The sequence below is a fragment of the Phyllopteryx taeniolatus genome, chromosome 6, assembly GCF_024500385.1.
Source record: "Phyllopteryx taeniolatus isolate TA_2022b chromosome 6, UOR_Ptae_1.2, whole genome shotgun sequence".
Lineage (NCBI taxonomy): Eukaryota > Metazoa > Chordata > Actinopteri > Syngnathiformes > Syngnathidae > Phyllopteryx > Phyllopteryx taeniolatus.
Window position 1 is genome coordinate 14559653 of NC_084507.1, and position 16796 is coordinate 14576448.

Sequence of the window (16796 nt, forward strand, 5' to 3'; positions counted from 1 at the left end):
GAGAGAGAGGGAGAAAGAGAGAAACAAGAGTGCAAAGGCCCTCTGTAAGGTCACAGCCAGCGAGGAGCAGATTAGGGGAAGAATAAAAAGAGGAATAGACAGGTATGAGGGGAAGAGAGATGTGATAATAAAAAAGACGTCCGTTGAGGTTCTCTGAAAGGAAAGATGATATCATGCGAGAAAGAAATTACCACTTTTGCTAGACGTTTGTGTGTTGGCAGTGTGGCGAGGTTTCATTGTTATACCCTACGCTTTCCATGACACGATCCATACTAAAAATGCATTTAATCGCACTACTTTCCTGGGACAGTGAAAACACAGTGTTTTGTTTTTGTTTTGCTCAGCAAACTGGGAGAATTAAATAAAGAAAAATTGTACAGATTTCCTTCATATCTTGGCCTGCTGCTCCCTCACTCGCTCTCTCACTCACCCCTTAAAGGGCACACAAAACATGGGAATGTATCTGTTGTTGTTTTTAAACATTTTTAGCGGTAAAAATGGCACTTGAACTCTTGGCCTGTTTACTTTTGGCCAAGGATATTTAAGGGTTTCCAAAGTTCTGTAACGTTGAAAGTAAAACAAATACAGTGACTTGCACATTTTTATTCCGCTAGCCGTCCTAAAGAGACCATCCAGCATCGAGATGTAAATGCAGACTATCTCAATTTCACTGAGTGCTCTACTTTTCCTCCTTTTGAACAGGAATAAGGAATTTGAAACGTAATTAACATTTTTTACACGCACATTTTTGCTTCTGAGAATTTATCAGGCATAATATTTAAGCACTAAAAGACATTTTTCTCTTTTTTACTAGTTTTCTGTGAATTTGGAAAGTCGTGGTTTACAAAAATAATATTTTAGCATTAAAAATAACATTTCAGTTAACAAAAGACTATACACTGGTGTATTAACCATTCTAGAAACATAAACATGAACTTGAATGGTGTTTATTTTGGACATATATATATTTTACTTTGGTACTGTATGGTTTTTTTTTTTTTTTTTTTTTTTTTAATAAATCATAAGTGCCCGAGTTGTCAAAAAATCAATTAAAAACTTAACTATAACCCAGTGGGTCTCCAACTTTTTACACCAAGTAGCACCTAAAATAATAACACCATCATGACCAACATTAAAAATGCAGTAGTGAAGCATGCCCGTGTTAATAAAACATTTTATTCGTAAAAAAAGTATCCATCCATCCATTTTCTGTACCGCTCCTAAAAAAGTATATTTAAGTTTATTGTAAGATACTGTAACATTATACACAGTTCGAACATTATGAACTTAAATATAGGAAATACATGTTTAAAGACAAACACTACTTAAACATTAAATGCAAATGTGTTGAATCAAAAAGTTAAGTACAACTGAACTGTACTTCGGCAGTGATTACTTAATGTACCAATTTAGGGGGCCAGCTTACCACAAAATAGCTAATTTGGCAACACTCAATGGATGACTTAAGCCCTGTGAATCTTGTTAGCTCAAATTCAACTTTAAATCTTATTCCTATAATTGCACATACAGGAAGTCCTCGACCTACGACGTTTCGACTTTACGACGCCCGTGCCTCGTCCGCCATTTTGTTCCCAGCACCATAGTGTTTCTGCTTAGCTAGTGCATAGTGCTTGTCTGTGTTTGTGCGCCGGGAGTATCTTTGCCTTTTTCGCCCTCCTTTTTTCACACTCTCAGCAGTAATGGTAAGTACAGAATCTTATTTTTTTTATTTTAATGTATTTGAGTTTCTTTATACGAAATGTTAACCTTTCCTGCTACGGTCACCTGACCGTGGTCGGGAGACGCAGGGGTTAACTCCCTTCTCTCGTTGCACAGCTGAGCTGGGTGGCGGCAACAATAAAGGCACGAAGCACCGATTTGCTGCTTTAATGGCTTTATTAGCTCCAATGCACATTCAACGTCAACGGGTCCTCCGCTAATCGCTACTCTTCCCCGGTCGCTGTCATTACACTTGCCACTGTACACACTCGCACCTGCGCGCACTCCTTCTTTCTTCACAGTCCCGTCTCACTCACACATCGACGCACACACCCACACACACTGAGCTTGCTGTCACAATCACGTGGGACAATACCCGTAACAGAAGTATTTCGACGTAAATTTCGACTTTAACGGTGAAATCCGACTTACGCGGAAATTCGGGTTATGTCGCCAGCGTAGGAACGGAACTCGTTCGTAAATCGAGGACTTCCTGTAGTTTAAAATACCATTACTCTGTTTTTGTGTGTAGTAGTCTGATGGAAAATAAATGACAAAATTCAATCAAAACTGTTTTAAGTTCCCCGATGTGTTTATTTGAATGTTTTGGACATACTTGGCATGACATGATTCTGATTCTGATTTGAATTGAAATGAAATAGATTCATGTTGCTAGTTCCCAAAAGGTGGGATGCTGAATGAGTAAATGAGGGTCGCTCCCGGCATGTGGCGGTACGGTGCGGAAAATGACAGTGCACGTCTAAAACGGTCCGTGAGGCGAGACCGTGAGAGTCCAGCCCAGCAGGTAACACTGTTTGCTTTCATCTTTCGTAAAAAAGCGAGGGCCGAGCTTTGCTTTCTCTCACCTCCCAAGAGCGCTCGTCTTATGCATAAAATATGGCGATACCTCACCTTTTAACCTATGTATGCTTTTATTATTGCACATTTTAACGCAGCCAGATCCCGCACGGAGTGTGTTTAAGTGTGTAGCGCGTCCGCCTGCGGCTTTCTTCATTTGAGCAAACAAGGAAACCTGAGGCAGCCTTTAATGCATTTGCACTCATTTACATTGTTCACACAGATTACTGCTCCAAACACTCACACACGCCATCTCTGAAGCCCACCACAAGCACAGGGCTAATAAATAAAGTGTTTTTTCTTCAAGGTTCAACGAAGAGCCATGAATTGCTCAGCAGGAATGTGCACGAAGGCCCTCTGTTAAACATTGCAGGTCAATCTATAGTCTGTAGTCTGTTGGCCAGCCTATCAGCGGACATTCAAACAAGACCTCCTGTATTATGGATTATTTTATTTTTTTTCCCATCATTTTAAAATAGTTCCCAATCTTAACTCATTCACTCCCAGTTGGTTTCAGAGAAGAGTTTTCCATATTTCCAGCCATTTCAGAGCATTTTAAGTGATCGTTCAAGACCCACAGAATATTGTGTGTTCTATCTATGTTCCTTGGCCCCCCCTGTGGCCGTCCCTAGGTTTGGTTGAAGCCAGGTCCCAAAATGAAAAGTATACCACCAAAGTTGGGTGGTACTGGGACCGGTTATTGTTTGGTAAAATTATCCGTCAGCATCCTCGCCACCCCTCGTCCCCCATTGACGACTGTAGTCGTGTAGTACTATAAATTCCCCCCCACATACTAGATAACATCAGCCAGGTAGTAAGCAAAGCGGAAATGTCATTATGGTTCTGAAAGCTTGACTGACATAGCAAGAAGCAACAGTAACTGAGGGGTGGGGGGAGGGGGGGGGGGGACAGAGACACTACAGTAGTTAGCTCATTATATTTGTATGTGTTTTGACATTGCTGCAGGAAATCTCGTTTTACAGGAAGGAAGAGAACATCAAATACATCTAGATTAGGCTACTGGTTCATTGTGAATGATGGGTACTAAATACTATATGAAATTCCAAAATTGAGTATCGGAGTTGATGTCGTACCAGCAGATGCTGACTGGCCCAGTGGTACTAGGATGAATATAAATCTGTGTTTGGATGCCAGCAAGCTGCTTTGGGCCAATTAGTTTGATTTCGCCAACATTCCTGATATACTGTAAACAAGTGGCGAGAGTCATCATTTTTGCTGTTTTACAGTCGTCAGATGCCAGCTTTCTGCGTTGGGTGCAAGGATGTGTTGCAAGAAATGAGCTCAAATTGAGAGTTTGCAAAGAGATTCTTGGTGATGGATTTACTTGATTTTGCTTTAAAAGAATACACACTGGAATAGAAGAACAGCATCTCGATTTAATAGTCGAAAATTGTGCTCTCTCTCTCAAACTGTATGCCCATACACTGTACAGTTTTAGAGGGTTTTTTTAAATTCCTACTTTAAATGTTGTTGCTCTTTTCTTTTGTGAATTCCTATGACCATTTGTCCAAGAACACCATAATTAAAATGATTTTCTGAATAACCTGAGAATTCATTGAAAATGTTTGAACAATTAGAGCCATTCGGCCAACCATTTAAAGATAAAAATCTCACTTCTGGCTTCTTCGATTCCAGGGAATAATAAATAAGACTTTCATACTTGAAAAAGCGTTGTACGAATGTATGTCAACTGTATTGTTATTATTATTAGGTGCCTTGAAATTATTTTTCTTCAACATTCATATCCTGGAGAAAAACATTGTTTGCTAGGGGTCGTCATGTGCCCGAACCCCCAAATTTCTCTCAGCGGCATCTCCTGAAATGTTTTGAAAAATCAGCTCACCAAGCCTCTTCCTCTTAGTTACATGAAATATGGTAGGTGTATCTGTCCTGAGTAAACCCACAAAAAGTCTCAAGAAGCCATGCCAGATAAGATACAGGAATGCTGCCAATTCTTGTTTGGAGGATCCATTTTGATGGCCACTTTCAATCAGCATCAATCGGCTCCCAGAGCCAGTGTCGTTCAGCAACACAAAATTTAGTGTTATCATGAGTAGACCCACAAAAAAAGGCGCAAAACCCATGCCTGAAAAAACACAGAAGTGGTGCCATTTTGATTTGAACTATTTTGTGGTGTCATTTGCTGGAGTACAAACTGAAAATACAAACTTTTATGAGATATTTTTTTCCAGTTGCTACATCATGGGTGAATGGGTGACCACCAATATTACGCACTCCCCAGGCATAGCGTAAAAATCTCTCTATTTTGGGGGTCACAAACACAACCTCCTAAAGAAGATTGTGTTGAATTAGTTGCGCAGATAACTCACACTGTAGATCTACCTCAGGTTGGCTTCTTGTGGCACCGAGACAGAAAAGATGTAATAGATTTTATGCAAGGAAGCTTATATTTTTATTCAAGTTCTTCATCCCTGTGTTTGTTTAATAGCTGCTGTTAAATGAACTGAACAGAAGACGATCATTTCATGTGCAATAATAAGTTTCAAGGGACTGAATCCTTCGAGCTTCATGTCTTGTCATAAGAACATGTTTAGTTCTAAAATGTCATGCCTGGCTCCATGCCAGCTTCGGGAGGAATAATTTAAAATTGTCGCCCGCTCTTCTGTAATATTTAAGATTGATGTACTGTATAATGGGATGAGACTAATAATAGGATGTCCACAATGGCTACCGACAATTCTTTATGCCTTTCCTTCCGCTTTGCAAAACCTGTGCAAAGCCGGTGCCAAGCCTGCAGAGTTCCGAAGACCGAGTTTAATCTCCTGCTTTATTGTAGACACACAAAAGAAGGGGAATAAGAGCTTGATGAAGATGAGGATAATCACTCATACGCTCAAGTTTAAATTCTAATATCAGGTCAGGAAAAGACGTAAGCTAAAAGCAAAGCCCAAATCGCATGAAATGTCCACCCAAATGTGCCCAAACGTATCGATCACCGTGACCAGGAATTAGCCCTCACTGCCGAGAAGCTGTGACTTTTCTAATTAGTGAGTTCAGAGCAAATCTGCTCGGATTAGCTCGGCTCGAGGGTGGCGATTAACACCGAGTCTACCGCAAATCCCCCAAAATGAGCGAGAGATGGGGATGGACGGGCATCGGCTGAGAAGGCCAACACTCGTGTGTACCCACAGGGGGCTCAAAATGTTGACTAAAATGTCTCCTTACTTAAGAGTGGCTTAACGGGAGGATGAGGCAGTTCTCATGAGGCTTTAGTAGGATTTTGTATGAAAATATATTGTAATTAGTAGAAAGCGGATGTTATTTTCTTTGAAAGCTTACATTCTCATTAAACAAAAAAAGTCAAAATCCTTGATGATCATAATGTATTATCTCTCTGCTCTACCTAGTGGCCAAGTAGGTGTATTTCAGTTTGTATAAGGATAATAATAATCATGATCATCAAAATAATTATACTTTGCTATAATAAAAATCATAATTTATTTGTATTTTCATTTTTCCCATAGGAAATAATGTAAATAAAATTAATTATTGCCAGGGCCAAATTGTCTCCATCATGCATTCTTTTTTAACTGTACAGGTAATTTTTAAAGGAACATTTTAATATTCTTAACTGTCATAAAAATATAAAAATTGTTTACATTTGCATATTCGTCAGATCTTGGCTCCGGCCTTCCTGTGTGGGTTTTGCACGCTCATATCAAACACATCCTACCACATTACCCTTAAAAATAAATGGCTTACGATATATTTGGTTTCGAAAAATGCACTGTGTCACTGTTGTGCATAAACGAGACAGCATTTTTTCCAATAGGCAAATTTGTAAATGGCAAACCCCGGAGGTGGGGGTTCACTTGTATATCAAAGGTTCCATGTTAGTGTTACCTATAAGCTATAGCGCACCACAAGTGGTACGCGGGTTATATACGCGAAGGAATCACTGCCTGAACACCGTTCAGTTGTATTTAACTTTTGAGTACATTTGCATTTATAGATATTTTTTTTTATATTTCCCTATATTTAAACACAGTGTCAATGTTCAAACTGTGCATAATGTTACAGTGGCTTACAATGATATTAAATGTACTTTTTAGTAATAAAACCGAAACAGCCTCTTTTTTTGTCTTTTTTTTTAATGAACACTTAGGCCGGCGGCACGGTGGGCGACTGGTTAGAGCGTCAGCCTCACAGTTCTGAGGACCGGGGTTCAATCCCCGGCCCCGCCTGTGTGGAGTTTGCATGTTCTCCCCGTGCCTGCGTGGGTTTTCTCCGGGCACTCCGCTTTCCTCCCACATCCCAAAAACATGCATGAATTGGAGACTCTAAATTGCCCGTAGGTGTGAATGTGAGTGCGAATGGTTGTTTGTTTGTATGTGCCCTGCGATTGGCTGGCAACCAGTTCGGGGTGTTCCCCGCCTCCTACCCGATGATAGCTGGGATAGGCTCCAGCACGCCCGCGACCCTAGTGAGGAGAAGCAGCTCAGAAAATGGATGGCTGGATGGACTGAGGCCTACTTTACTGCAGTATGTTAATTTTGGTCATGATTGTGGTACTTGGAGGACTAAGAATATTTTGAGGTGGTACTTGCTGTCAAAAGGTTTGACAACCACTGCTGTAGTATCTATGTAGGTTGTACAGGTGCAGTTACAATGTAATACAGTACCTAAGTTTTACATTGAGTTTATACGATGGCATTATATTTTCAGAGGGCAACCTGCAAACATCTTCACAGTCAATTATCCACTCAGATTATGGAGGGGGTGCGGGGGAGGGGTTGAGTCAGAGGGGGGCCGCATCGCTACAGTACATCTGTTGTAACCGCGCTAATACTAGAAAGCTGCTGAGACGTCCTTGGGAGGGAGTCTTTGATTTATCTCCACCTCGCCACAACACATGGTCTCCTTCACAGTTTGCCAGCTAATAAACCCTCAAGAATCTCAAACGCACGCATGCACGCACATACGCACACACCCACACAGTCATACGTCCTCCAGGGAGGGAAAAGGATTCAACACTGCCCAAGAAGCGCCTTCAGGACAAAAAGAAATTTAATCTTGGTTACTCCCCCCCCCCCCACAGATAAAATCTCTACATTAGCGCTCTGCTTCTGGTTCACAGCTATCCCATCATACTTGCACACAGGCACCTTGGCCACATTCCATTGCATCTTTCCCATATCTCACTCTTTTTCCTCCCACTCTCTCCCCTTGACTTATCCTTACCTCCCCTTTTCCTACCATCATCCTCCATCTGTCCTCGCGGTGGCCCGCACTGTAAATATCCATATTCTTGCTCTCTCTCCCTCGTCGAAGTGCTTTGATAGCGTTGCTATTAAACGCCGGCGCGACCTCCTCGGCATGCTCAAGCAGGCAGGGATCCTCGTAAGGCTGCTTGAGTGCTTCATATTTTGCGCACGCAGCCGACTTAAGCCCCTTAAGTGCTTTGGCAACACTTATTCCGTCGTGGCACCGATGGAGCCCATTAAAAGTTTGATTTTGAATGAGAGGGTGCAGGAAAGAAAAGAGGAGGAAGGCGAACAAGGGGTGCGATTGGGGACACAATTTGTCATTGCCCCCCACAGAGCCACAGGCACAAAAACAAAAACTCCTCACCAGAGGTGGCAAAGGTATTTTCAAGTATTCCGATTTTTTTGTAACCTATCCTATGTTATTCGCTGAAAACTCAAGTATTCATCCAAGCAATAAAAGTATTGCTTTAGTGCCATCTTGTGGCATCTTAGTGGCAAGGTACCACGTTAAAGTGAGTTAAGGAGCTTCATTTAGAAAAAAATAGTCCTTAACCACCATCTTGTGGCATCTTGGTGCCAAGGAACTATGCTGAAGTGAGCTTAGCTTCATTTAGACAAATGTAGTGCTTTGCCACCAACTTGTGGCATCTATGGGCAATTATTTACCTTTTTATGGGGTATCAGTTACTTGTAGGTTCTGAGGACCCGGGTTCAAATCCCGGCCTCGCCTGTATGAAGTTTGCATCTTATCCTTGTGCCTGCGTGGGTTTTCTCCAGGTACTCTGGTTTCCTCCCACATCCAAAAAACATGCATGATAGGTTAATTGAAGACTCTAAATTGCCCGCAGGTGTGAAAGTTAGGGTTGGGCATCGTTTGAATTTGAGCGATTCCGGTTACAAACGATTCTCGATTCCGATTCTTTTAGGGGCCTGGGTCAAAAACGTTTGCATGGTTTAAATAAAAGGTGTCCAAATTATGAACATCCATTTTTCCATCTGTTTTAAGCTTGTAGCCTTATATTTTGAAGGGTACGTACCGGAACTCAGCATTTCACACGGCAAGAGTGTTTTTTTGTTTGTTTTTTTTTAAATGGATGGATCAAATGTTCTAAAACGCTGATTCCTTTCCTACCCACCGATGAGGCACAAGGTGAGTGTTTGTGATACTGTGTGACAATGTGAATTTTGTCCCAATTCATTGTGCTGTAAAGTTGCTACGTTGAAGTTTTAGCCCAATGTTAAATTAAGATGCTTTTCTTTTGTCATCGGCGCTTACGTTGGCTTGAAGACTAAAATAAATGCGAAAAACCATCAGTGCAAAAGTGCAAGCAACCGTTTACCTTGTTAGCTGTCTCAATGTTGGCATAGACGCATTTTATTGTTTCACTCACCCAACTGACTGAGAGTTGACTTCACTGAAACTCCACGCGGTGTAGGCTGAGGCTCGGAGCGGGTCAGACGCGACACATCGTGAAAGCCTCCTCTGCAAAATGTAATCTTATTCCAAGTGTTGCACTGAGGCGACTGGTCATTAATTTTAACAAAGTTAACACTTTTGTTCGCGCAGCCGCCGTTGGGCACAAGCACGTCACCATGCGGGTTCTTCTTCGTTGGTTTACGCCGCGTCTTCTTTGTTTTTCGCCACTACTTCTTCGCGGCAGGACTAGGCATTGAAACTGAGAACCAAAATGTTTAAATTTGAACGTTAGTCCCGGTTCCAATCGGTTCTCGATTCTCGATTCTCGATGCCCAGCTCTACTGAAAGTGAGAGAGAATGTTTGTTTTATTTGTTTGTTTATATGTGCCCTGTGATGGCCTGGTGATCAGTTCAGGGTGTACCCCGCCTCTCGCCTAAAAGATAACTGGTTTAGGCTCAAGCACCCCTGCGACCCTTGTGAGGAAAAGCGGTGCGGGAAATTAGTGAATGAGTGATTACTGGCTACTAGTTGCACTACTTTCACAATACCTTTACTGTAAATCTTTCACAGTATATTATGGTAAAACGACATAACAGTCTGGAATTACAGTATTTTTGTTGAAATGTTCCAAGAATGAATGTCATCCGTCAAGTCTTTAACAGATAACAAATGAAAGATTAATAACAAAAATTCTCATAAAATTATCACTACAGTATTTTACTTTGCGATAACACAGTAAAAAAGTGATTTCACTATAAAATTCAACACTGCATTTTACTGTGAAAAAAGATTGTCAAATATTGTGAAATCCTGGTTACGTTTTACAGTGTAAATGTTTAATTAGATTCAATTAAATTAAAAGTTACAAAGTTCTTAAGAGTAAAAGGTACAGACTGGAAACATTTTATACATTACCTGTCTTACAACCCCGACTTCTCTCCACACAAAATAGTTTCCATCTTTTACAAACATGCATAGTGCTTGTACTGAGAAGAAGAAAAAAAATCACCTTATATGTCACCTTTTATTTTTTAAACAATGAGCTAGCTGCTATTGACTGGTATTCTTGTGTTAGATGTGGCAGTGTGTGTTGATGAGCCTTTAAGGGGTGTGGCCTAGTGAGTGATGTGAGGAGCTGGAGTCCTTGTGAGGGTTCTCATTTTGTATTTGTGTGGTTTACTGTTTGTCCTGTTCAATAAATGACTGAAAGTGCATCGGCGACTGCGAGACATGTGAGGGCATTACCGTACCATTTTTTGCTCTATTTTTCCCCCCCACTTAACTCGAGCAGTCATGTGTCCGAGCAGCTTGCTCGTACCTCAATTATTGACCTGCTGCACAAAGCAAGAAATGAACCACGCGGTAGCTTGCGACTCTAAAAACTGTAATTTGGGGCAAATGGAAGTGAAGGTACCAATATTTAGTTTTTTTTTTTCAGATTCCACAGAGAATTTTTTTAACTGCAGAAGCTGGTGGTTTCTAGGCTGGCACAAGACACAACACATTGGTCTTGTCATTCTTGCAGCCAACAACATCAAACAAGCCTCTTAAATAAGGCCATGGATGGGCAATATCATTGTATCGTATCGTCATTGTTCATGCTCCCTGGTTCACGTTCCTCCATGCTTCTGCTGTCCTCGTTTTTAAGACCCCAAGATCTCAATCAACACCGCGCACAAATACACTCATAGCCAGTCGTGCAAGTATTTTTAATGTGCTCCTCCTCTCCTCGGCAATTACCAGCGCTTGCTCTGCTTTATTAAAAGCCACCCGATAAAAACATTTCACTTTATTGGACTTGATTGTAGTGCATGCGGTGGTGTTTTTAGACAGATCAGTGGATGAGGAACAATGAGAGGTGGTGTTGTAACAGTGGAACTGTGTTGTCTTTGGCTTTTTACGGGACAATGAAAGTCACAGAGCCTGGTGTGGCTCACGTCCATTGCTGGCTTTGTACTACCGCATTCGTTGCCAGTTGCTGTAATCATTGCGCACGTGACGACAGGGAGTAGAACCAAGGAACCGCATTATGGATAATGCGATGAAAAATATCCCACCGAAACCTAAGGCAGCAGCATCGAGGTACTGAATTTATGTTAACGCACTCCATCCACTTTCCACCTGTCTGTATTGAAGGTACAGTATAAAGCATCAGGACTCAATAGGCAGTGTGCGGCCACCAACCAGACATGCCGGCCAGCTTTCTGTGGCCCTCAAACTGTTACTCCTTTACTGTGTGTTTTGGGGTGCCAACGATACAGAGAAAGCCTGTAGAAAAGTCACCAAGTCATTCATTGTTTGGGAAAATATGTTTATCTCTGTGATTTAGGTGCTTTAACCATTTGTCACTTTTGTGTTCATTTGTATATTTGTTATTTGAAGGGTCCATTTCACGTGGTTTGTGCATGGACAGTGATGTCACTTTGGCAGGAAACAGAGGGTGCTACTCAGTCAGTAGAATATAGCAGTTGTACTGCATTATGAAATTTGTTTGGCTGTGTGCGTCAATAACAAAGTGAGTAGCCACGCACAAGTATACTGTAAGGGCCTTGTTAGCATTAGCCATGCGTTATTAGAGTGTTTTACGTGATGTTAATTAGTGAAAGTTACCGTGTATCTATCGCAAAGTCAGTTCCTTCCGTTACAGGAGGTGGTGTGCTTTTTCTTTCAGAATAAGAGAATAATACAGGAAGTCCTATGATAACAGTGTAAATGTTGCTAATTTAACATTATTCCTGATGAATATCATTTGTAATTTTATTCATTTGATTATTGTTATCATTTATCCTATGTTTGGCCTGGCGGCCCTGTATCCCAATACAATAGATCTCCGCATTCCAACAACCAAAAACATGAGCAAGCTGTATCTGTTACTTGAGGACCAACAATGTAATATACTGTATTTACTAATCGGAGAAAACCTTTTTCGTTTCTGAAGTGAAATTATCCTTCATGACAGTTAGGGAAAATGTAGTTATTATTTTAGTCACGAATAGTTTCTTTTACAGCTAGAAAAGCTATATATGAAACCCATTTATCTGTAGTAGTCGTAGTCAATGTAGTGGTTTTTAGGGGCATTATTAATCGTGATTTCAATGTCAGTCACAAAAATCGTGATTTGATTTATTTTTTCCATAATCCCCCAGCCCTATTCCCACAAAGAACAGAGGATCACTGTAATGGTAAACTTTCAGTTTACGAGAATTTTAACGCATAAGCCCATTTGTTGTCAGCTGTCCACGGCGCACATCCCTGCCGCCATGAAGAGCCGTCGTTTGACATAAAGAGGCACTGTGACGCCTCTGTGGGCGCCAGCATGGATACATTAACGAAGAGGCGTCAGTGAAAGGGCTAAACACTGCCCAATTCGCACCCGGCTTCAGTCAACACCGGACAGTCGGACACATTCACACACACATGCCTCCACTGTTTGCAGACCTGAAAGACAAGCATTGTCACATCAATTCACAAACGCACACACACGCACACACCACCAACCCTTTAACCTTGGCAAAATAGTATGCAAAATATGCAGATGCTGATCCCACACTGGCACATGGATTGAAGCACGGGGATGCTGGCCGGGGTTATATAAACAAGTCGCAAGACACAAAACGGACAGACGGATGTGATGAGCTGTGACACCGCATTTGGATTATTGCCCTGTTTATAGATTAACAGGCAAAGACGCCATCCGAAGGTTTGTGGAGAAGAAGCGACTGCCCGAAGCGACTGCCTGACTCATCAGGCAGATTGGAAGGAAGAGCGGATAAACTACTTGAGGAGATCAATTTGAAGAGACTTTTTTTGTCTCCTTCTGAGTCAGCATTGTAGAGGGGAGATCCACTTGGGGTATTTTCCATGTTGAGGGCTGTTGGCTGTTAGATCTTATTGTGTTTGCAGCGGCAAGCAGAGCAGGAGGGTGCGGGCCGTGTTCAGGCTATTAACGCTTTATCCCCAACGGATAGTGCTCTGTGAGGTGTGCGGTGGCGGTCACAGAACATAAAAAGTAAAAGGTCCTGACTCTCAGGCCTAAACGTGAGCAGGTTTCTCGATCAATTACGTTTGACGGCTTGTGTTTATTCCGTCTACTCTTTAGCCTTCTAGATTTACAAGACAAATTCGCAAAAGGCACCTCCAGAGGCTTCCGCACCAAATTGGATTTTACTTAACCTCGCGGTCTCTGCAGATGAGCTGCAGCGAGACACCGGGTCTCCAGAGACGCGGCCGTTTGGGTTAGCGCCTCCTAGGAACGCCGACTCGTTCTCACAGACTCGTTCCAGCTGATTGGAAAAAACGGGCCGTGTTCATTGTTGCCCCAGATTCGTCAGTCCTCTGGGGCACTGCGATGCATTCATCTGCAGTTTCGGAGTTTGCATGCAGGCATCGTCTACGGCGATAAAAACCTGTTTCTGCTGGAATGTTCCTTGATGATTCCCAGTGCACAGAACTAGTTTGGCACAGGTTGGACTGTAATTTATAGTCAGGGTTGGGTTTGATGGCATAGAACTCTGTACAAGTCACCTGTCTCGTGTGGAAAAAAATGAAATAAAATATAGGTAGGCCCAGCTGTGTTGTTATTGTCTGGCTGAGCTTCTATGTGGAATCTTACGTCTATATTGTTTGGATGTGTACTATGTAGCACAAACTTGTCATTAAAGCACCTCAGTCTTACCTCCAGGCGAGCTATAGTAGTTTGCGCGACGGTGTTGTTGAGCGCAAATTAGTGTTTTTATTTATTTTATTTCATTTTTCTGTGCGTCGACTTGTTAGTCTGCAGCAGAGCAGGCAGGGTCACAGAGGAGCCATTGATTCTAAAGTGCACATCAATACACAATGAGGCCCGCTTGGAGTTCTGTCTTCAGCCGCCGCCGCCGCTTTCCCTTCACCCCCCTCTCGCTCACCCTGCGCAGCCTGGTCGTGGTCCCGCTCCTTCTGGGCTTCGCTCGTAAGTCGGACACACACGCACACAGACACACGCACACACATGCATCCCTATTAAAGGAGACGTGTGGTATCGATTCCAGGGGGAGTCATTATGTGGCAAACAGGCCAGAGGAAGCAGGAACATAATGCTAGCACGTACATGGTCGATCCATATTAAAGCACAAGTTGTATTAGAGAAGAGAATGTGTAATTACCGCCAGCACGGAGCTGTTAGTTGCCTCGGTATGAATGTTTGTGTGGCACTTCTCACCTCCAGTTATTGATACAGCTCATCAATTAGACTTGCTTTCCAGGCGGGCTGCTATTGTTGTAATAAAATTTTGGTGGGACTCTAAAACACGGGTGGGGAAACTTTTGTGCTTAAGGGCCATATTTGATTTTTCTTTTTTTGTAAACCAATAGATGGTCTAGGTCATTAGTAGATGAGGGTAAAAGAGGTCATTTTGAATGGTAGCCTATAGCTAGATAAAAATAATTTCCGGTTCTGTGGTCGACATCCGACTTTTCCCTCTTTCCCATTACTGGTACCCTTCTGTTGTGGCATTACTCTCAAGAAAAGACAAAAAAGCCAAATACATTGTCTCACTGAACGGGTTTCAATCAAACTTGCCCTTCTTTTGGGTCGCGAGTGAGCTGGAGCTTATACCAGCTGATTGTGGGCGAGAGGTGGGATACATCCTGGACTGGTTGCCAGTCGCAGTGCACATTGTGACAAACAGACTCATATTCACACCTATGGGCAATTTAGAGCCTTTAATGAACCCAACATGCATGTTTTTGGAATGTGGGAAGAAGCCAGAGTACCCATAGAACGCCTACACAAGTAAGGCAAGAACATGCAAACGGCACACAGGAAGGTCGGAGCCGAGACTTGACCCCAGGACCTTTCGTCTGTTAGGCAGATGTGCTAACCATGAGTCCAACGAGCCCTGTACTGAAATATCTCAACGATATTTCACTCTGTTCCCAAAGATTAAATTTTACACCCTATTAGCTGTTACATCCCTCGGTCACAGCTGCTTAGTTATTGATTTTGGAAGTAACAAAGTGTTTAAGGCTTGGCGGAGGTCTTTTTCAAGACACCCACTCTCTCGCAGCGAGTCCCAACCATAACTTGCTGTGAGAGATCAATAGGTGTGTTGTAGGAAACTATCATGTATTTACTACAAATAATGTATCTTTGTTAATCTTTTAACCAGCACCGTATAGTGACAGGCAGATAATATAAATGCTCTGCCACTAAATGGCAGCAGGGACAATGAACGTCTGTATCAATTTATAGAATAATAGAACAGCATAATAGCTTTTTTCCTAAACAGACCCAGATTTCATCAGTGAATTAGTAAATTGAGACAGTATCTTGATTGTTTCAGCATACAGTAGTACATTGAGCTACAAGTGTCCTCGACATACGAGTTTTTCGAGATAAGACCCATCTTTAGAACAATTTTTTGCTTTGACCTGCGAGTAAACATTTTTAGATATGAGATATGGTGGCAGTGAGCTCCACTCACCTCGCCTTACAGCAAGCAACAGTTGGGCAAAGTGAAAACAATGTTCAAAAAAGAGGCTTCAAGCTGTTAAATGCTGCTCCCAGTTAAAGTCTACTATCAAACTAAACATGAAACAAAGAGAATTACACGTCTATTTAGAGCAACTGCATAGCTTCAGCTTCGGCTAACAAGTCCGCTCGGCTTAATACTAATAAACAATGCAAAACACCATAGACGCGATAACGCATGGCATGAGTATCACAGTTTTATAACTGTATAATCAACTGATATTTGAACACAAACTGTGGAGCGGCACATGTGGACACAATGTAACAATACTCACAGGCACGTTTTTCCCTCTGCAAAGAACGACTAATATAACTGTGGAATACTGAGAAACTGTCACCATTACCATTTGCATATATTGGTATGTATGTATTATACTGTCCGTACGTGGCCATGGCACAACAGAAGGAGCAGCACAATACCCATTGAAGTGAGGCAAAAATGTTCCCAAAACTCTTGAATTCTTTACATTCTATTTAAGGATGTCATTACTGTGTTGGTAAAAATATGCAATATTATATCTTTTATACTGTATATCTTATTATTATTATTATTATTATTATTATCTTATTTTAAAAAAAAAAAAATTTGGGGGGAGAGGCTGGAACTTATTAAATGCATTTCCATTCATGTCAGTACAGAGAGGATTTGAGATACGGGTGTGGTGAGTTACGTGTGTGGTCACAGAACAAATTTAACTCTTATCTCAAGGCTCCACCATACTCATACTTTTTCATGACATATTTTTGGGTGGTGTGCCGTGTTTTTTTTTCTTCTTAAGGTTTGGCAAACAGTCTAATCTAACACAAGCTAATGGTGCTGCCGAGGCTTGTAAAAAAAAAAAAAAAAAAAAAAAAAAAAAAAAAAGAATAATAATAAAAAACATCCAGGGAGGAGCGCGATAGTGATGAAATGTTCAAGCTGCCAGTAATTGTGCTTCAATTGGGATTAAAGAAAAGCGAGAATATTAAAACGCCGGCGTATCCCCTGGAGGGGTGAAAGGAGACCACGTGCCGAGTGAGTTGGACGGAGGAGGGGAGGCAGTC

General features: G+C 41.8%; 1 protein-coding gene across 5 annotated transcripts in view; it reads left to right on the forward strand.

Annotated features, from left to right (window-relative positions):
• Positions 1-16796, forward strand: part of cadm4 (cell adhesion molecule 4) — a 261414-nt gene that overhangs the window by 178248 nt on the left and 66370 nt on the right. The window contains exons 1-2 of one of the 5 annotated variants that reach the window (XM_061776281.1): positions 12686-12944; positions 14018-14192. The exons of 1 other annotated variant lie outside the window; for it this stretch is intronic. In XM_061776281.1, the coding sequence (XP_061632265.1) occupies positions 14081-14192 (112 nt within the window). In that variant the 5' untranslated portion in view covers positions 12686-12944; positions 14018-14080. Of the gene's footprint in view, positions 1-12685; positions 14193-16796 lie in introns of those variants that run through there. 3 more of the 5 variants (XM_061776284.1, XM_061776283.1, XM_061776286.1) reach the window with 3 other exon arrangements.